The sequence below is a fragment of the Podarcis gaigeae genome, assembly GCF_964106915.1.
Source record: "Podarcis gaigeae genome assembly, chromosome: 7".
In the NCBI taxonomy this organism is placed as follows: Eukaryota; Metazoa; Chordata; class Lepidosauria; order Squamata; family Lacertidae; genus Podarcis; species Podarcis gaigeae.
The window spans coordinates 61,016,278-61,037,852 of record NC_139683.1 but is presented as its reverse complement, the minus strand read 5'-3'; the positions used below and the strand labels follow the sequence as shown (position 1 = coordinate 61,037,852).

At 42.0% G+C, this 21,575-nt stretch overlaps 1 protein-coding gene across 38 annotated transcripts in view; it reads left to right on the top strand.

The window, feature by feature from the left end:
- The window catches only part of ATXN1 (ataxin 1), a 305,212-nt gene extending 283,731 nt beyond the window's left edge, over nt 1-21,481 (top strand). For 31 of the 38 annotated variants that reach the window (XM_083747202.1, XM_083747209.1, XM_083747235.1 and 28 more), the window contains 2 exons: nt 5,627-7,664; nt 11,479-21,481. In XM_083747202.1, coding sequence (XP_083603328.1) covers nt 5,784-7,664; nt 11,479-12,009 — 2,412 coding nt within the window. In that variant the 5' untranslated portion in view covers nt 5,627-5,783 and the 3' untranslated portion in view covers nt 12,010-21,481. The remainder of the gene's footprint in view (nt 1-5,626; nt 7,665-11,478) is intronic. The other 7 variants (XM_083747217.1, XM_083747211.1, XM_083747213.1 and 4 more) reach the window with 1 other exon arrangement.
- Nucleotides 21,482-21,575: the final 94 nt, after the last annotated feature.

The window sequence follows — 21,575 nt, the reverse complement described above, 5'->3', positions numbered from 1 at the left end:
AGATGGAGGGCACAAGGAGAAGGGGATGACAGAGGACGAGATGGTTGGATAGTGTTCTTGAAGCTACCAGCATGAGTTTGACCAAACTGCAGGAGGCAGTGGAAGACAGAAGTGCCTGGCGTGCTCTGGTCCATGGGGTCACGAAGAGTCGGACACGACTGAACGACTAAACAACAACAATGTAAAGTACAGAAACCTCCAAGAACAGGTTACAGATAGGTAGCCATGTTGGTCTGCCATAGTCAAAACAAAAAAAATTCCTTCCAGTAGCACCTTAAAGACCAACTAAGTTAGTTCTTGGTATGAGCTTTCTTCAGTGTATCTGAAGAAGTGTGCATGCACACGAAAGCTCATACCAAGAACTAACTTAGTTGGTCTTTAAGGTGCTACTGGAAGGATTTTTTTTTTGTTTCTCCAAGAACAGGGTGTGGGATGAGCACACAGTTCTTTAAACATAAGATAAAATGTTGTACCTCTGACATGCATACATACAACATTTTTAAAACACTTAAATAAGTAACAGCAACAAAAATCTCACATGACTTTACACACATAGCACTTGCTATTTAGGCAGCCCATGCAGAATCGCCGCACTTCACAACTCTTGCGTAGGTCAAACAAACTATTACATAGAGCACAATGTTGCTGAAATTTTCTGCAAGATACTTTCTTCTTTTCCTGGAGTGACATGCCCTATCAGTTCAGAGACTAACCCTATTGACACCCTAGGCAAGGTAGCTATGTTTCTAGATTCAACCCAGAGTTTGATCAATTCCAGATCCAGGTCTAGTTGGGATGCTCTATCTGTTGTGGGTTGTTCTGGTTGCAAAAACCTAGGCTTTTAAATGGGCATTGCCCACTATCCTTTGGGGGGGGGGGAATGCCATTGACCATGCATTTGGAAGACCATCAGATCACAGATGTCTATGCCATTTTTAGTTTTATTATATAAAGAGTGCTTTGAGACTTCAAATTCTAGACTGAGATTGCTGTGCACTGAACAAAGAAGAGGTATTGTCAATCCTACTTTTCGCACATATTATACAAGTGTTAAATCTTCTTAGAAACCCAAAATGCTTCTGCTTACATTTCTGGATTTGTGGGAAAGGAACGCATTGAGGAATTTCTAGTTTACTTTTTGCAATGTGCAATGGCAGTCAGGATTTTTTTTCATTAGCTAATCCTGTAACTAGTTGTTAGGTTCTGTCTGGAACCATGCAAATGTGTTGTTAGCTTCTCAACCGCTGTTGGACCTAGATTTTGAGTTGCTGGAACTGTCTGGTTGCAATTATAGCTAAGGGTGCGAAACACTCAACAATGCATTTTGTAAATACCTTTCTGTGAACAGAGCAATGCAGTTATCTAAAAGTCCTTGATTAAAGATAGCCACTGACCTTGGTCACCTCCTGAGATGAGGGCGCAGATCGCTCGCAAACATTTGCAGATGCAGTTTTGGGGCACAGTGAATCCAAAAGTCAAATTAGTAAGCATGGCACAAAATGATGGAATAACAGGTTTGGGGTATACATCTTTACACAAGGAAAAACTAAAAAAAATTAAACAGCACTTTGCAAGGTCTCTTTGACCCCGCACCTTTATTCTTATGCTTTTTTCAGTTTTCTCCATAACTTCAGTAGGAGTAGAACTGAACCCAAATTTTGCTAAAATAATATCAAATTTTCAGTAAATTTAGGAGGCCCTTTCCTCTTAAAAAAACAACAACACAACAGGTTAGTTTGGTCCCTGTCATGATTGAGGAATATCTGGAACATAGAGTTGTGAGAGACTGATAACAAAAGTTTTCTTCATTTTATTTTCAGTACTCTTGGGGGCCGTTTAACCATACCTGTCAACAGAGGGTTAACAAAATAATGTGAAAATACTCTTTACTACCTTGGCTGGTTTCTTTTCTTTTTTAATGCAGGAAGCAGTAGTAATAGATTTCCCATGCTTACTAAAACAAGCTTTTCTAGAGCAGTAATTTGCTGAAGCAAGCAAGAAATGGTCTGAAATACTTGATCCCAAGGTTTATTTTTAGCATGTTTCTTTAACTATTCAGCCTCATTGTGTTACCCTACTCCATTCTTATAACCTTTATCTACCCTTAACTGTCTTTTTTTCTTCCCGGTAGATTATCATAATCTACTGCAAAAGGCTTATTGCAGACTGATTGTAAGACTTGTGGCAACAGCAGATGTGGTTAGGTTGGGCTGAGCAAAGGCTTCGTACTGCTGTATTCCAAGAGTAACAGTTCAGTAAACCTTTGATGATTGAGGAGCCCTGACTTGCCTACAAGGTCACTTAGAAATAGGGAACATTACGCCTCTCTCAGAAATCACGAGAGGAATTTAGCATTGCACCCTTCCAATGGTTCCATCTGTGCAAGCATTGCAACCTTTGCTAGATGGACCAGTTATCCTCTCCTTCCCCCCCCCCCACTGTTCTGGGGGTTCTCCCAGCCTCCCCAGAATGAATTTGGAGGGGGGGCATGGGGAAGGGGGCCAAGCCCTGTTGTGCAAGCAGAAGTCTTTGTGCGGGACTTCCACTGATTAGGTGAATCCCACCCCGTGAACATAAAGCATAGAGTTGTTGAGTCATGCAAAAACCCATAATGAGCAAATTGAGGTTGAGGTTAGCCTAACATCCAGTAATCTGGAATGCTGTAACTATCAGCTGTATATTTTTTTCTGTGGACTTGAGACTGGAATGGATGGAATATCCTTCCTGAAACACTTTTTCTAGTTTAATGCTAAGCTGGAACGATAAATCATACCCAAGCTTGAGTGCTGTGTCTATGTGTATGTACAGGGAGGGATTATGCTTCAGTTCTGGAGCATTCTCCTATCTGTACTAGTGTCAACTATGATTACCTGGTTTAATATCTTGGTCCTCAGTTTTAAGTAAGCAGGGATCACCACAAGGATAAACTTCCAGGTACAGACATTGCACATACACACTGCCACCCAAAGAAACATCATATGAATTTATGTTATTGGACCAGAATGTATTTTGTTCGGAAATTAAAGAATGAATGAAGCTTATGTTATCTAAAGGGCACACAGGGGAAGTAATCTTCTGAGTTGAAAAAGTGATTAAAATACTTATTCAAAAGAAGAAGAAGAAGCAAAATAATGTATTTGCACTTTGGAACATTACCCCAGGTAGAAACCCCCCCCCCCCAGTTTTGCCACTTATCATTATCGGGGTGTTTCCCTCTGTCCTTTTGGGCAGTGTTCAAATTATGAGGGGGGAAGTAAGGGTTGTCCTCTCCTCAATTTTATCCAGATTATGCTCTCCTTGTATTATTCTAAAATGCTTAACTTAAGAGAGTAAGACCCCTCTGTCCTCCTGTAATTCAAGCACTGCTTCTTGAGTCTAAGCCAGGTCTCAATATACAAGCAACCCTGAGAAGGAGATCTTGAGAGAAAGGGGCCTCCTTTCTTATGACATACTCGTCTGACCCATGTACTACAGCTTGCCTGTAGTACACAGGAACAGAAAGATACTCATACCAACACACACAGAGAGGCAGGCAGTCTTTCTCTGCCATCCCACACTTCAAATCTGTCACAGTATGGAAAACAGAATCATCCTGTAAGGGAGGATGCCAGCGTAACTGCGAACATTCAGATCTGAATTTTACAGCTGCTGTTTTAGTCCTAATGCATCACGTGGTTTTACCCCTTGAAATTTGTTGGATCTTCTTCCTTGGGCAGAGCAGTTCCCGGTCCCTTGTAAGTGCCCTGCTCCTATGCAGAGCACAATCCACACAGCATCTGTAGCGCACAGTTCATTTGTTACTAAGATATAAGGGAACAGAACGTGGGAGTTTGTCATATTATGTAATTTTAACCATGCGGGTGGAGTTTGACCTGTGCATACTGATGCAGATTGTAGGGATCCAAAAGTAAGCTCCTGTAAGGGCCCTTCTCCTGTGAATATGCCAAAGAGGTGGGGGAAGAGGAGGAGACATTTCAGTACCTGTAGCAGCCAGTATTTGAAATATTGAGAAATAAAGACCTATCCTTGACTTTATGCTATATAATAATATTTGCTATCTGCTCATAAGAGTAATTCTCTCACTTTGTTGCTACATGGGTTGGTTCTGCCTGTCTTCCAGTTTAAAGTTGTGAATTTAAAAAATATGTACTCTTGGGGAGGTAGCAGGAAATAAGTCTACTAAATGAAAAATTAATATTTTTTTGAATCAGTTTCATGTGCATCATACACTGCATAAAAAGGAATCTTTGTGCTATTGTATGATCACATCAGGATTCATTTTCTGCAGTTCTTAAATCAGTGTCCCTGTGTGCCTCTGCACATTGGTAAAACGGTGGAATGAGGGGACAGGGAGAGACGTTTATTGAAAACTACTGCTAACTATGCATGTACAGTAGTCAAAACCTACTAATGAAAACAGAAGGAATGGTAGAATACTGACTGTTCAGTGCCGCTTCAGAAGCACACTGTGTTATTCAACACTCCCCGCCCAAAAGAATCCTGGAATCAATTTGAATGGGGAGGTTTGTAGGGAAAGAGAAATGGCAAACTTTCAATTCTAACTCAAGCACAATGCTGTGATCTTTCAGGTGTTTGCATCATGTTTCTCTGCTTTCTGTGGTAATTTCACAAAGATGAACCTGTCTTATTGTTTGAGGAGAGGTACTTTTTTTTTTCTTTTTACAGAGTACATCCTTACTTCTTTCACTACCTTCATCATCTCTGTGCCTCAATATGAAATTATGCCAATTACCCTAAATCTGTTTGTATATATCATACTCTAAAAGCCATAGTTGTTCATGTACTGTGCATGTTTTATCCGTTAATGCACTTCATGTAGTATGTGAATAATGCTGCAATCCAGAGATTTAGGCTACATGCTTTGTTGAGTATATAATGATTTCCTGAGAGTGAAAATGGAAAAGGACTTCTGGATCTGACCAAAGGCCCATCTAGTTCAGCATCCTGTGTTCACAGTGGCCTGCCAGGTGTCTGTGGGAAGTCCGCAAGCAGGATACAGGTGCAGCAGCACTCTCTCCCCACATGATCCCCAGCAGCTAGTCTTCAGAGGCATACTGCCTATGACTGTGTAGGTCAGTGTATCCCAAACTTGGGTCTTCAGCTGTTTTTGGACTACAACTCCCATCATCCCTAGCTAGCAGGACCATTGGTCAAGGATGATGGGAGTTGTTGTCCAAAAACAGCTGGAGACCCAAGTTTGGGAAACACTGGTGTAGTTAATACATCAACACCAATATTAGTAGCCATTGATAGCCTTGTGCTCTTATGAGGAAGAGGACAATAACCTGATAGTATATTATGTTTACTGTAGATGTGCCTGGGATAGTATCCTAAGGGATTCACCCTTGAAAATTCTGCCTCCAGGTATGTGTTGAGGGGGGAAATAAATTTTGATTAACCTAGTTTCTTAATTGCAGCAAACAGCATCCTCTTGTTTTTTTGTTTTGTTTTTTACGGCATGGCTGTAGACCTACTAGTTGAAATTCTGAACAAATGCACTGCTCCTGATTTTAATATTCATTTTCTTTTATTTTTCCCTTACTGCTAATGTTTTGATTTACCCTTCTCCCTTTCTTTTTCTCTCTTCCTCTCCCTCTCCCTCCAGAGCAGCTTGTTGGCGGAGTGTGCTCACAGGGAGATGATTCCTCATGAAGTCTCTGGATCCCCTTCAGAAATCAAATGTGACTTTCCACTTAGCAGACTGAAATCGGAGCCAGCCAGGCAGTGAAGCCACAGAAGTGGAGGGCAGGGGCCGGTGAAAAATGAAATCCAACCAGGAGAGGAGCAACGAAAGCCTGCCGCCCAAGAAGCGAGAGATCCCTGCCACCAGCCTGCCTTCCGAGGTGAAGCCGTTAGTTCTGGCCAGTGAAAACCACCGAGCGGACAACTTAACATGGCTCTCCAGCACAGTCAGCAGCCAGAGCAGCCTGGGTGGGAGAGGCAGGCCTGGAGGGACCTCGGCGGAAGCTGGTTCACAACATGGAATAGGTTTACACAAATCGCTGTCTGCAGGAGTAGATTATTCCCCACCTAGCGCTCCTAGGTCTGTTCCAGCCACCACCACCACAGTTTACCCGCCTGCACTTTCTCAGGCAGGGACACCTGTCTCCCCAGTGCAGTACGCGCACCTGCAGCACACTTTCCAGTTTGTAGGGCCCCCGTATAGCGGACCATACGCCGGATTCATCCCCTCCCCACTGATTTCCCCGACAGCCAATTCTGCAACCAGCACGGCAGCCTCTGCCACTGCTGTTGCCACCACTCCATCCCAGCGTTCTCAGCTGGAGGCTTATTCCACTTTGCTGGCCAGCATGAGCAACCTAAACCAGCAAGGGCACAAAGTTGAGCCGCATCTCGTTCGGGCGCCCGGGTTGATCACAGCAGGGTCCCCTCCACCGACCCAGCAAAACCAGTACGTCCACATTTCCAGCTCTCCACAAGGCTCAGTTAGGAACGTCTCTCCTCCAGCCATCCCAGTCCATTTGCATCCACACCAGGCAGTGATTCCTCATACGTTTGCCCTTGGCCCCTCCTCCCAGGTGGTGGTGCAATATGCAGATTCTGGCGGCCATTTTGTCACTCGGGAGTCCTCCAAGAAGTCCGAGAGCGGCAGGCTGCAGGCTATGCAAGCAAAAGAAATACTGAACGGGGAAATAGAGAAGAGCAGGCGTTACGGCATCTCGCCATCCTCAGAAGTGAGTCTCGTCAAATCAGGCAATAAACCATCTCCTCATCATTATGAGGCCAGGCACGTGGTGGTCCATTCGGGTCCTGCTGATTATATTGCACGCGATTCCACCAGTGTCCGGTCCTCTGTTATGGTTGTTCCCAATAGCAGCACACCTACTGCAGACATGGAGGTCCAACAAGCCACCAATAGAGAAACACCTCCCTTGGCCCTCAACGAAAAGGGAAGCTTGCACTTAGGAAAAACAGCCCACCGATCCTATGCTTTATCTCCGCAACAGACTATGGGCCACGAAGGGGTGAAAGCAGTTGCCACTTTGTCCCCTCACACAGTCATTCAGACCACCCACAGCGCCTCAGAGCACCTCCCCGTTGGGTTGCCTGCTGCAGCCTTCTACACTGGGACTCAGCCACCGGTAATTGGCTACCTAAGCAGTCAACAGCAAGCCTTTGGCTATCCTGGAAATCTGCCACAGCACCTGGTGATCCCAGGCACTCAGCCCCTCCTAATACCGGTAGGCAATGCAGATCTCGACTCAACAGGGGTTCCTCCTGCTATCGCCACTTCATCTCCCCAGTTGGCAGCAGTGCCTCACACGTTTGTCACAACCGCCATTCCAAAAAGCGAGAATTTCAACGCCGAGTCGCTAGCAAGTCAACCAGCTTACCAGGCAGCCGTCGTGCAGGCCCAGATCCACCTCCCCCTGATCCAGCCTGTACCTTCTTCAGCAGCTGCTCCTTCTACACTGCCTCCTTACTTCATGAAAGGGTCTATCATTCAGTTGGCCAACGGAGAGCTGAAGAAGGTAGAAGATTTGAAAACAGAAGACTTTATACAGAGTGCAGAAATTAGCAGTGACCTGAAAATAGACTCCAGCACCGTGGAAAGGGTTGATGACAGTCATACTCCAGGCATTGTCATGATACAGTTTGCAGTTGGAGAGCACCGAGCACAGGTAATAAATGGGCTGGGGAAAGGAGGGGCTGTTCAATTGACGGGATATCCTTTCTCACAATGTCTAAGTCTCTTAGGAGCACAGAAGGGCTAGCACATGGTAGTGTGGAAGAGATTTTCAAAATGGCATTCCAGTGGCTTAATAACTGAGGAAGAGCAATGGCATATGTTGCAAAGTAGAAGTGGTTGCCGAGTGACTAAAAGTTTCAAGGTTCCTTAATGTGTGTGGATGTAACAATGGACCTCTAAATTAGGATTGTCAACATTTTCCCAAGAGATAAGTTCTTCTCCCTTTAGCAGCTGCAGAACCTGCCCTGTTCACTCATCCTGCCGTATGAAATTCTTCTCCTGGACCTATAATAAGCTGTACCATTCAATGGAAAGTTGTGTTTTCACTTACAGAGAAATGTACAACCAAAAATCCAGCCGTATCTGTGAAAACCATACGATAAGTTTCAGCCTAGCCCATCCCCTCCATGTCTTTTAATGTTGCTATACTAGCATCCTGATGCTGTCACCTCTGCAGCAGCAGCAGAGGTGGGGAGGCAGATGCCGGTGTATTCTCTTCATGCTCACAAATACCATCAGTAAAAGTGGCACGTCAGGAAAGCTTTCCTTTCAGGAGTGGAGAGTGCCATCGTCTGGTAGAAAGGATGATGACCTCCATTTAAGTGTCACCTTATGCAGGAGCCTATCAAAATCTAGCTGACATCATCTTACTTAAAATACTCCACCAGCTGTGTTTCTCACAAGGGACGCTTCCAGAATTTAGAGCAAGTCGTGTAGAGAGATACGATTAAAATGTGGGTTTAATTTACGTTTCCTGTAGATTCTAGGGCTTTGGGTCCCTTCTGTATCAGTCATGTTTTCTGTAGTAGCATCTAGTCTCCTGGTGGATGTGGTTTGTTTTGTTTTTGTTTGACTGTTTGATTAACTAGTTGAAATCTCGACTTGGTAGATCACTATTTTGTCTTGTGTTTGAATTTGAAATGTCTGCTGAGTGCATAGTCTGGCACAACCTTTTCAGTTTAAGAGAGACAGCATTTTTGTTGCATAATGGCTAAGGATGTGAGCCGGGAAGCCCATTTCAAATGCTGCTGCAGCCCAGGAGCTCCTTAAGGTGGCCTTCCAGGTGTGTCTTGCCTTAGCCTTCCCCCTGCCGTCTGCAATTTAGAGAAAAGGTGTTCCCTCCTCACACTCTCAGTTTAGAAGCCAGGATTTGGTACTGCATACCAATGAGTACCACCAGGAACCATGGCTGCTGCCTTATAGATGTTAAACAAGTCTCATATGCCTACAGGGCAATAGTACTCAGATGCTGTGCTTGTGTTATGTCCCCATTTCTCCCTGGGAGTCTTTATCATGGCCCATTAATGTCTTTCCCCTCCTCACTGGCCAGTTTTATGCCAGGCTCCTTACATCCTGGAAGTTTGATGTCAAACAGCCCGTTACAGGAAGCAAAACATGACTTTGATACAGTGGTACCTCGGGTTAAGAACTTCATTCATTCTGGAGGTCTGTTCTTAACCTGAAACTGTTCTTAACCTGAGGTACCACTTTAGCTAATGGGGCCTCCCGCTGCCCTTGCCGCGCGATTTCTGTTCTCATCCTGAAGCAAAGTTCTTAACCCAAGGTACTATTTCTGGGTTAGCAGAGTCTGTAACCTGAAGTGTCTGTAACCCGAGGTAGCACTGTAAACCATGAATTTCTCTTCCTTCCTCCTTCTCCGCCCCCTTGTGAGCTTGTGGTTCTAAAGGTTTTTAAAGCATACATATGTTCCACATTATTGATATGTTGTATAGGAGGGAGAGCAGCGTTGTTGATCATATCTACAACAGAATATCTCCTTTCACATTCATTGATGATTAAACTTTCCCCAGGAGCCATTTATTTGATAGCCTCCTTTTAAAAGTATGCTGCGTTTCATATATTACATGTCTGGGGTTTTTAATATATATTCAGTTTTTGAAAGGGGGCATATTTTGACTGCAGTGAGTCTTTTAGTCAGCATATACCAGGACTGACCAACGTGGTACCTTTCAGATGTTGCTGCATCTCAAGTCCCACAATTCCTGAGTCTTGGCCATTCTGGCAAGGACCAATGGGAGTTGGAGCCTAACACCATCCAGAGCAAAAACCACCTTAGCTATCCCTGGCATAGACAAATGGTATCCTGACCTACTTTGGGTGAACACTGTTATGAATAAGAAGTTAGGGCATAGGAAGGCAAAAAGGTGGGATGAAAAATGAAGAGGGATAGGAAAAGCAACTGAATTTCTAGAGCAAGGTGATGTTGCCCAATGCCCCATCCTCGCCCCCTGTTCTCCAGTTCTGTAATAGCAGATTCACTTTCTTATGGGCATTTTTAAAAGTAAAATTAAAAAACTGTGTGTTTTAATAGAGCGAGCAGTGCAGTTATTTGAATGTCGACTCATTAATAAAAAATAAAAAATAAAGAATTTAAATGAATGTCAACTCATTAGTGAGTTCAAAGCGGTTTACTCCCAAGTCCCAGGTAAGTGGGCATAGGATTGCCACCTAAATGTATACCAGGATTGCATTAGCTTACTAATAAATAGTAAGTAATAGTAAATAGAAATAAATAGAACCCCAAAATCACATTTGAGTTACAGAATTGACTGAGGTTTTATTCAGGTTCCAAGACTATCTATATTGTGTTCATTGCCACACAATCACTTTTAGATGAGAGGAACTGCTTGTGTTTCCCAGGAGAGGATGAAGAATTAGGCTTCTTTCTGAACTATCCCCTAGCCGCAGCTTGTATTAATTAACCTACAGAGAATCTCTCTTGGGATTAATCCCTGTGGAACAGAAGCAGCTTATGAAATTGCTTTTAATGAATGCAGTTGGTTAGCATGGGAAGCAGCCGCAGGTCTGTAGCTTCTGCAGCTGTGTGTTGTGCAACTGGGGGGGGGCGCTGTTTTCACCCCAGAGGAGTGAGGTGTGCTGGAGTACCTTGGGCTGGATACTGCTCTGCTGAAGAAAATGCAAGGGAGGTAGATGAAGTGTTTTAAAAACTCCCCAAGAGGAGTAGCAAAAGTTGGCAGTTTGGTCCCTAGTTTCTTCACTGTCCCCTTCTGCATACCAAAAGGCATAGAGCCCATATTTTATGCCAGCTGGGAGAAAAATGCCCAACTACCTTCTAGACTGATGTGAAGGTGACTTCAACCATTCTCCCCGCCACCCGGCCTCAAGCTTATTTTAATTTATTTTTTTCACAAAACAAAAACATGTAATTGCATTACATATTTTCCATAGTTAGAGTTCCCTTATTTCAGTTTTAGAAAATCATTTAGATAACCTCTACAAAGATCTTTTTGAGTAGTGGGTAATGGGAAATCTCTTCCATGGGAAATAAATGGATGCTACGCCATGTTGGACTTGTCTCTTTTGGAAGTATCTTGTGGGGCAGGCAAGTCTTTCTGAGAAGGCCACATCCCACCCACCATTAAAATGGTAGATTCCTGGGTAGTTCTGATTTACTTTTCCACTGCTGGGCCGCAGTCAGAAGAAAAACTATTAATTCTTTAGGACCTTTAACACAACTTGAGCTACGGTCTAGTATGAGGAGTGCCAAGGCTAGGTTAGGCTGCAAAGCTTGTTTTGCAGTAATAGCAATAACCCCCAACTCTCTCTGAACCCGCCCCACCCCTCTTCTCTTTAAAAGAGGCTTCTGTTTTGGTCAAACTCAGCTGTGGTATTCAGATGAACATTTTCAGATTAATGTGTTTTCTCTCCCTTTCTTTTTCTCTCCTCCTTCCCCCCTCCCACCCTCATTTCCTTCATCCCTGCAGGTCAGTGTTGAAGTCTTGGTAGAATATCCTTTTTTTGTATTTGGACAAGGTTGGTCATCCTGCTGCCCTGAGAGAACAAGCCAGCTCTTTGATTTGCCATGTTCCAAACTCTCTGTTGGGGACGTCTGCATATCACTTACACTCAAGAATCTGAAGAACGGCTCCGTCAAAAAGGGCCAGTCCATGGACTCAACTAGCATCTTGCTGAAGCACTCTAAGAATGACAGCCTAACTGGTAGTAGACATAGGTATGCAGAGCAGGAAAATGGGATTGATCAGGGAAGTGCAAAGATGTCATCTGAGAATGGTGAACTGAAGTTTCCAGACAAAATAGGATTGCCTGCAGCATCTTTGCTCACCAAATCAGAACCCAGCAAGCCCACGGCAACGAGGAAGAGGAGGTGGTCTGCCCCCGAAACACGGAAATTAGAGAAGTCAGAAGAGGAGCCACCGTTGACTCTCCCCAAACCTTCTTTTATTCCTCAGGAGGTTAAGATTTGCATTGAAGGGCGATCCAATGTAGGCAAGTGAAGTCTGTTTAGGGAAAAGGAAATTAGGCTACCCCTTGTCATTTTTATCCAGATTACTGTACTGTAGGCTAAAATAACCCAGTATTTACATGTTATCATCTTATTTTAGGTTTATGTTATAACCTTGTTGTTATAGTTGCAGCTGGTATTATGCAGGAGACTGGTGCATACTCCCCACACCCCTCAAGTGTTCATTGGTGATTATTTTTATCGGGAGCTACAGAAAGGGGCAGTATCTGCTTCATCCCCACCCTTTGTGGAAGCAAATGTTGTTGCCATGACTCCTGTTTCTCCACCACTTCAAGCAGAATAAGCCTTGGCTGTCTTTGGCGAGGGGATGGGAAGGGAGGGAAGTGTACCAGAGACAAACACTAATGTCTGATTCATTGGGAGGGCGGAAGTCCCATGGCAGCGTGGCTTGGTCCTTCTCTCAGCTAGCAGCTGTTGGGAGGCCAATCCAGAGGCAGTATCAGAGAAACATCAGAGAAACTCTGAGGCTTGTACCGTAAAACCACTTTTTAAATTCCTCCCCGCCCCTCCGAAGTTTGCCACATATTTCCCATCTCCCCACCCCCCACTCCAACTACATCCTCTGCCCCACAATGGGAGCCTGCCTGCACTATTTTTTATTATCGTTCTCAGAGGCTGCCATACAGACATTTCATCTCCACTTGCTAGTACAGCTGCATTGCAAGGGCTCAGCGAACGCTCCTTGCTTTGCTAACACTGGGAATTTCTTTAAAGTAGGACATTGTTGCCATAGGCCTAGCAAACTCTGGGAGACCCCTGCATGGGCTCATCATCATTGCTTCTGTACAGGGTCAGAGAGAGAGTTTTGCCACTGACATTTGCTTCCACAGGGTAAATATGCACTGCCCCTTTGGGAGAGTGGACATAACAGTTGTTTGCATTTTAGGTTGCAAATACTTGTCTTTTAACTTTAGTACTGTTTTTAGTTCCTGACTATGGACAACTAGTGCCACTTTTTTTTTCAAATTTCAGTGTGACACAAGGAAGTGGATGTCGAAGATGAACATAGAATGTCTTTAAGCACTTAAAATGCTGTTTCACACTTTCGTTGCCGAACATCTTGGCTTAACACTCAGCAAGTACTGTATCTCATTTTAATCTCTGCAATGAGAGAGAGAGGAAAAGAAAAGAAAACCGATCTCTTCAACACTGTTAAACTACATGCAAACTATGTAGAGGGTTGTTGGTTTTTTCACAAGCAAGATGTTGAAAGTTTTTCATGTGGTTTCAAAGGGATGAATGTGAATTATGAACTGGTATGTGACAGTCATTGTCCACGAGGACTACTTAATAGGAGGCACTTTTAAAACTTTAATGCTTGTGAAAGAGTTAAAGGCATATGCGAGCTGACAGATAATAAAAGAATAAGAGAGAGTATAAAAGAAAGAGAAGAAAAAAAATCATTATTGTCCAGTGTTTTTGAAAAAGATGGACTTTAAAGAATCTTGCATTTTGCACATCCTGAGTTTATCATTTGTGTGGTATTCCTGCAGTTTTTACCTAATAATTTTGGGGAAAGGGAGAGGGACTGAAGAAGCTTAAACAAATGTAGCAATTACTTACTAACCTGCCTAAACTCTAGGCCATTTTTATAGGGTTAGGTTTCCTTTCAACCTTTTTATTTTCTTACCATATCTGTCACCCTGAACCAGGACAAAGTCTGAGAATTTCTCTTCAGATTTGCTCAGTTTCCATAAGAGAGATTTTGACACAGAAGCAAGTTTTGGTTTTTCATTTTACTTCTAATCCTTCGTTATTTTATTATTGTGAATACTACTCTTTGCTACTTTGAAGAACTTCTTTTCCATTAGTAGTACAATGTAGATGTCAAAAGTTTGGTACAAAACAGGACAATGGGTAGAATGTTTACCCAGTTAAGCTCTTTTATTCTTGGCAGTGTTACTGTTCCCACAAATCTGAAACAAATTTAAGAGTGGATCTAGAGGTCCTAACTCCTGCTGATTTCTGTGGCTTCCATCTTGAAACCAGTTCCTGACAGAGCCACATTAATGCCCTAGTGGACTACTCACAGACAAGTGATCTGATGACACCCGCCTATGAATAATTCACATTAATAAAGACACAGCTAAGTCCAGTTAATTAAAATACTGCGTTAATTTTTGAAGCTTTAAGATTAGGATCTCCTGATGAGATATTATGGGCATTTTCAGACACAAGGCTGAATTTGGGCTCTCCTTGAGTTGGTCTATAATGTGAATCTAAAATTGATGTTGGCACGTTCTATCCATGTTAACATTGTTCTCATGTGGTACAGATATTATATGAGAGCTCAGATACGGGCTTAGCATTGTGTATGAAAATGGCATAAGAAGTTATTAACATCAATTGCTTTCTCCTTTTCAGGGGTGGGTGGGTATGAATCCTCTTCTTCCCCCACTTGCAATTACTTTAGGATGCAATCCTTCTTATCAGGGGTGGGCAGGTGGACATGAGTTTTCTTCTTTCCCCACTTGCAATTCTTCTTGGATGCAATCCAAAGCCAGGGCATGTTGCCTGGGTAAACAGAGGCTGCTTACCCCTGGTTTGTTTTCCATTATCATTCCGCATGCCTTAGGGTAGCCACTATCCTCAAAGCGGCCTTGTCCGGGGAATGAATGAAGCAGAAAAGGCCAATTCGAACACCCCTGGCACTCAGGTGAAGGGTAAGCTGTGACCTCAGTCTCAGCTCAACCAATATTTAGTTGAGATACTTGCCCAACGGGAGTTCATCTCCCTTGATCGATACTTGGACTGTGAATGTGGCTTTGCTGGTTGCGTTCGGCCTCTGCAAATCTGAGGCCCTTTCAGATCAAGAATCGAAATTATAGATATCAGAACAGAATCCAGAATGAACAGATTCCTCCAATGTTCATTCCTCATCTTTTGCTTAAATATAATACGTTTTAAGGGGAAAAAATAACTACCATTCTACCCTTCCCTTCAATTCTTAATGTCTCTTTGTTTGTTACTTGAACCTTAGCTCACACCAGAACTAATCATTTTTGTACCATTTTCTGGGGTGCACCAAAAATGTGTTTAAGTTTTAAAATAGCTTGAAATCTGTCTTGAATTGAATTGAATTGTAACCTCTCAGTAATTTACCAAATAGCTGGGCAGGTTCCTCCTCACAATCACACTGCTTATTTAGTGCTGTAATTATTTTTTTTCAACATTTCTGCTCAGAGAACTTGCTTAATCTTCCATAAACTCTGCTCAGGGCACTTTCAATTTATTGTTTATTGGAGTTTTATTTTGGCTTCTTTTTTTGTTTGTTTGTTGTTTTGTTTTTCGTTTCAACCTCTGACGGCAAGAGGACTAGAAAGACAGGGGGCAAAAAAATCCCTATTTCGTTCCCATCAGTACCACTATTTTCACATGTACTCGGAGAGCATCAAACATAAAAGGAAGCAGGGATCATGAAACTGACCGTATCTATAAAACTAACACTAACAAGTAAAAAAAAAAATCAACAACAACAGTAATAATAATAATTAAAGGTTGGAGCAATAGGAATGTATTTTGTTCACTGCTTGCATTGCAGACTTAGAATCCTGCAGTTGTTGCTTCCTTCCAAACATTGTTCCCCTTTGTTGTTTGCTTTTTTTTTTTTAGCATGTGCAATATTTTATGTGCCAATTTAAGATTCACCCACAGGGTGATGGCTTGACCTTCCCACCCCCCTTTTGTGTGTGTTTAAATCTAGGGCCCTACAATTCCCTCCTTGATAGGCACAGAGCCTTTCTGGGTGCAAATATTTTTGGCACACATGGAGCAAGGGCTCTGCACAGCTCTTGATTCTACTCTACCTGGCCTCCACATTCAAAGCAGGGTGGGAAATCTAGATAGAGGGGGCAGGAAATAGATAATATTCCTCCCTGGAAGGACTTTAAAGGTGGGGAGGATGGCCCTGGGGTGGGAAAGATTCTGTGAATACAAGCAATTATAAACTGCTTGGGTGAGAGCCAGCAGTCGTCTGCAGCCTCACCATGTCACATTTTTATGCCCTTAACTATTACTAAACCATCTTCTTTGTTGATAAAATTTAGCCCTGTGCAGAGGAGGAAGAACACATGCACACTGTGCTTCTTAACTCTCCGTGATCAAGGAAAAAGCTCATTTGGCTGCTGGAACACCCCAAGTTGCGTTTCTTGGTTGTGGTAAGGAACGGATAATTTGTGGGCCAGTTCTGTGATGTTTTTATGTGCCGCATTTTTGAAAATGACTCGAGGTATGTTGTGGTACTGCTGATGTCTGCAGTGAGGGCTCTGTTGAGTCCTCTGTCCTCCTCACCAATTGGAATAGGATTTGAGTCTTGGGCTTCTAAAGTGGTTAGTTTGTTTTGGAAAAGGCACCTAATTTCAAGTGAAAAATTCTTTTAACCCCATTGGGCTGCTCCTATAAACTCTCATTCACAGAATCGCTCCCTTCCCACTTCCTTCTCACGGATTAAATAGCAATTGGCGGGCACGGAGAACATGTTAAGGTTAATTTCGTTGTAAGAGGCCTCTCTGTACAGTGTCTACATGGCAATATTAACTGACACCAGTCTTTCCTTTGTTTTTGTACCAGACCTGTTTTAGTTTACAGCAAAACTCATACAATCACCAATAAAATTAGTCAGGGCAAAGAAAAAGAAAAAACCAGAACCTCTTTATAGGAATTTCTAAATAAATATATCTATATCTATATATCTATATCTATGTATAAAATGACTGTTCCTTGTAGTGTTTAACTTAGATGTCATTTCAGTTTGTTTGGGCTACATCATGAGGGTTTCAGAGTGCGATGTCACTTACCTCGTATCCTGTAACTTACACCTGGACTATTCTGTGTTGTGTTTTTTATTCCCTCCCATGCATCTTCCTTCCCCACCCCTGTTGCCCTTTCCTGGAAGAAAAAAAAATGCATGTCTTATCCCTCTATTTTAATCCTGGTGTCACTTTTGAACTGGTGGGAGGAGGGCAGTTTTGAGCCAGGAAGTGACATCACTACTCGTTTCCCTAAATCAAGGAACATTTTGAAACCTTTCACACCTCTTACTCAGGGATGGGGCTGGCGTGTGGTACACTGAGGTGACCAGAAGGAGCACTTTTTCTGCTCTGGAGTAGGGATGTTCAATTCCAAGGAGACGTTTGGATTTCCTGCATGGTCGTGGATTAACTTCCCAGATTTATCATGTAGATTGCAACATAAAGCAGCAGGTCTAGTGTGAACTGTAGCTTTCAGTTGTGGGGAAAAATTGCTCTGTGAACAGTGGCTTGTTTTGCTTTGATATGTTGCCAAGCAATTGGGGGGTGGGGCGGGATCACAACAATGATATTGTTTGAGTAGGAAATGAGAGTGCTATCTTGAAGTCAATCGCATAATGTTTATTCTTGTTTCCAGACACTGGTTTCTAAACATTTTTTAAAAAATAAAAACGATGCCATATACATCCAGGCCACAGTGTTGCAAATCTTTACACCGTCAGACTCAATCCTACAAGGGAGTAGTTGTGGTTCTCCAAATTCTTTGAATATGTAGGGTCATCTTTTTTGAGATCCTGAATCTATCTGTGCTGAACAATATATTCTTACACCAGTCCATTCAAAAACGATGCTTTTAAATTCATGGCTAGGCCCTCTCCCCCTCTCACTTTGGAGCTATCATAACTTGGGGTGCATTATTTCAGATGTTGCCACCCGCCGAACTTTGGTGTTTGGGTGCCTGTGACTTTTAATCTTCTCATAAGCACGTCATTTCACCTTTAACGGCAACAGTGTGGTTATCATTTATTTTTTTCAGAACACATCAGAGAAATTATTACTCACGAGCTGCGTGGGCTTACCCACAAGCAGTTCGGAAATAATGAAATGGGCAACCAAAGCAGCCGTTATGTGACCCAAACTGCAAAGGTAACAGAACACATTAGTAATTGCCTGCCTGGATTGACACTGTTGGCTTTGTGGCATCCGTCCATGGGTTGAAATCCAAAAGTACCCTTCTGCGTGTGGAAGATGTTTTTTGTGTGCATGAAAGGGCTGTTTTACAGCTCTTATGCAAGTAGAAGAATGCAAATGACCATAGAACCTACCTTATTATCATCCCATATGAACAATTCTGCTATCGCTTGCACAAGTGAACTAGTGGCTCTCTTCCTTTTTTTGCTCACAGTTCATTGGATCCCGCCCCTGATTTTTATCTGCTTTAAGAAAACCGAGTCCTCTTGTGTCACCTCCACTATGAACTGAACTCTGTTAACAGCAATATGTGACCTGCACTTTCTTTTTCTGCCCCCATCGCCACAGGTAGCAGTGCTGTCCAACTTAGGGACAGGCACTGTGATAGCGTGAAGATAAGGGAAATTGTTCTATATGTTTTTAAGCAGAATGTGGTTAGTGCTTTTGCTTTTTTTATGTTTAACCCTGGCAATTCCTGAAAAATAAGATAAATGAATAGTGTCCCAAATTGTGACTGTTGTTTTTTGAGAGCACAGGACTATTCTGTTGATTTCTTTCGTAGTTTCCAAGAGCAGTATTCTGTTTTTCTGTTGATAGGGAAATTCCAAACAAGTTGCACACTTCTACTCCAGAGTTCAATTTCTTTTACATAGACGACCTCGCTTCAGACGTGTTACCTTACTGATAGGATCTTTACTTGTAGCACTATTAACTCGTGGGAATATTTTTTTACGTGAACCTAATTTGATGAGAAGCTTAAACAAACTTTTTTGAAGCACTCACATTGAGAGGAGTACAGGTAATGTTTTTTAAAAAAAATTGCACAAAAGAAACATGAATGTTGGAATGATTCATTCAGTGTTTGAAAAGCGATGGATATGTTGAAATAGTGTGTTGTTTGTAAAAATGAAATAAAAGTACAAAAGCCGAGAAAGGGTGAAAGTTACATGTTATTTGTATATAGAAAACTCTCACGTCTAGGTGATCCGATTGTATTGGTTCTGGCTGGAAAGAAATGCTAATTAACAGGTTTTTCAAAGACAACTATGCTTACTTTTGTATTTGTATTACATGAATCCCGTTGTTGGGGCAGGGGAGAATGATTCACCATCATGCTACAATTTGTCCCCTTTTCAATTTTGATTTTGAACTTGATTAGGAAGTCTTAACTCCTTCTAGGGATGGTGATCTATATGTCTTCTGCACTTCCTGTTCTTTATTTTTTTATTTTTAAGAAAAAGAACCCAAAGAATTTAATACTGAACAAGAAGTGCTTGTCACCAGGGGTTCTTGAACCACAAAAAGGCAAGAAGGAATGAGCAACTTGTGTCCCATAATTCCACATAACCTCTCACAGAGCACACACGCAAACCTCATTGGCGCCTGGAGGTATTGAAGACATGATTTAAGTTACTCTAGCAGTTTTGCAGAAAGTTTTGAATTTTTTCATTTGGTTTGATATATAAAATATATATTACTAGCGCGCACACAAAAACCTGAAGGGAACTTAGGAATATAAATATTTCTGGGGTAAAGGTGTAAAATTAATTTATAATAGGGAGTCCTTAAAAGGGGCTGGGGGCTGATTGATAGTTGTCTGAATCCTTCTCCCCTTCCCCCCTTCCAGTCTGTAGTAATAATCCAAGTTTCTGTTCTGGCATTAAATATGGAGGGGGGATATAATTCTATATTCAAATGACCCCTTCAGGTGCAGAAAGATGGCCTCTCACACAATAAAATGAAGTGCATTTGGTCAAGGAGTGCTTCTACAATGGGGATTGCAAAATCTGTGGTTTTTCTCATTGTGCTCGGAAAGGACTCGAGTCTTCCACTGAGAATGAATCAGAGGCTTCAGCCAAGGTTGCTTTTGTTTGTTCATTTTCCTTTTGCTTGATTGAAGCTCTTGTTCACTTTTTCCTCAGCCATACAATAGGCAGCCATTGGAGGTGTCGTTTGCAATAGGACTTAACTCACTGGTGCTGGAACTGCTGTATAATACTGGAAGTCACCTTCACTGAGGTCTGTGACAAGTGACGCTATAGAGGTCCAGATCATAGGCACTTGCCACTTTCAGAGGTGTGTGTGTGTGTGTTTGGGGGTGGCTAGTGAACTGTTGTACAGCCACTGAATGCTTAGTCTAGGAAACTTTGGGGCTGCAATCATCCTTCAAATGTGTTGATTTTGTTGAGTTATAAAACTAGTAGAGGGAGACCAACTTATACCAGCAGAAGAGCTGGCCACCAAGAGAGTGCTCTGAAAATTAGAAGCCTTTCAGTGTATATATGTACAATTCCTCTTGAGATTGCTATCTCCATAGAGAGGGCAATTACATTTCAAAATGGCTGCCAATAAATCTTCACCAACCTGAAGCCAAAGCCAAAGGAGGAACAAAATAAGTACAGATATTCATTGCCCAGAGAAATGATAACAGTTCTGATACATGGCTGTATAGCTGGCAGAAGATAAAACCTTCCGATGATTGATCTGGATGTAAATTTGGCCTACATACTTGAGAAGTAGACTGATAGTTTAGATTTACTTGCAAACTGTTCTGTGTCTATTTAAGTTTAACCCCAGAAGGCAGTCCTTAAGTACTTGAAAGGCCTCAAAATGTTGTTTCTGGGCAATAAAAATCTGCACTTACTTAGCTGGTTGGAGTTCTCATGTTTTCTATTGTATTCCAGAACTGTTGCCTCTCAAATTATTCTATTAGGATACGAAGCTTATCTTTGGTTACTCCCAACAGCCAATACTAAAAATACCTTTAAAAAAAATATACGTAACATCACTAAATACTTGTCTTTCTGATGCATCTAAATAGGGAACTTTGAGGCCCTTACTTTCAATTTGGTAGCAATCTTGTCAACATTACAAGCATCCAGCAAGTTCTTGAGGAAAGAAGCATTGCAAAGTCAGTAGGTGGTTCATACTGGCTTCTTTCCCTTATTCAAATGACTGAAAAATACACTTTCAATGTCCTGCCTAGTGTTGGCATAGGAAAAGGGGTATCATAGCATTATGCAGAGGTCATATTGGGCTGCAATGGCCAGTACAAAGGAGAAATGTGGAGGGAATAATGTTTTGCACCTTATAGAAAAGAGGAGAAAAAAATTAAGTGCATACAGACATAGGTAAGAGCTTTTATTGTGACAAGAGAACCTTTTTCCATATGCGTGCATACTCTCTGTAATTCCAGTGTAAAATATTGTACTTGCACTAGCTTTTTTAAAACAAATATAAAAAAATGGAAGAATTCATATTCTATTTTCTAATCGTGGTGTGTCTATTTGTAGGATACACTCGCGTCTGTTTATTGAATTTTATGGTCCCTTTCTTTGATGGTGCTTGCAGGTTTTCTAGGTAGAAATTATTTCATTATTATAATAAAACAATGTTTGATTCAAAATTTGAACAAAATTGTTTTAAAGAAATTGTCTGTATACCAGTACAAGTTTATTGTTTCAGTATACTCGTACTAATAAAAATAACAGTGCCAATTGCAAATAAGTGTTCTTTGTTGTGTATGAATTAAGAAAGAGGTGGGAGTCAGTTTGTTTCATTTTTTTAAATAGCAGTTTGTCCATATGAAAGTTTACCC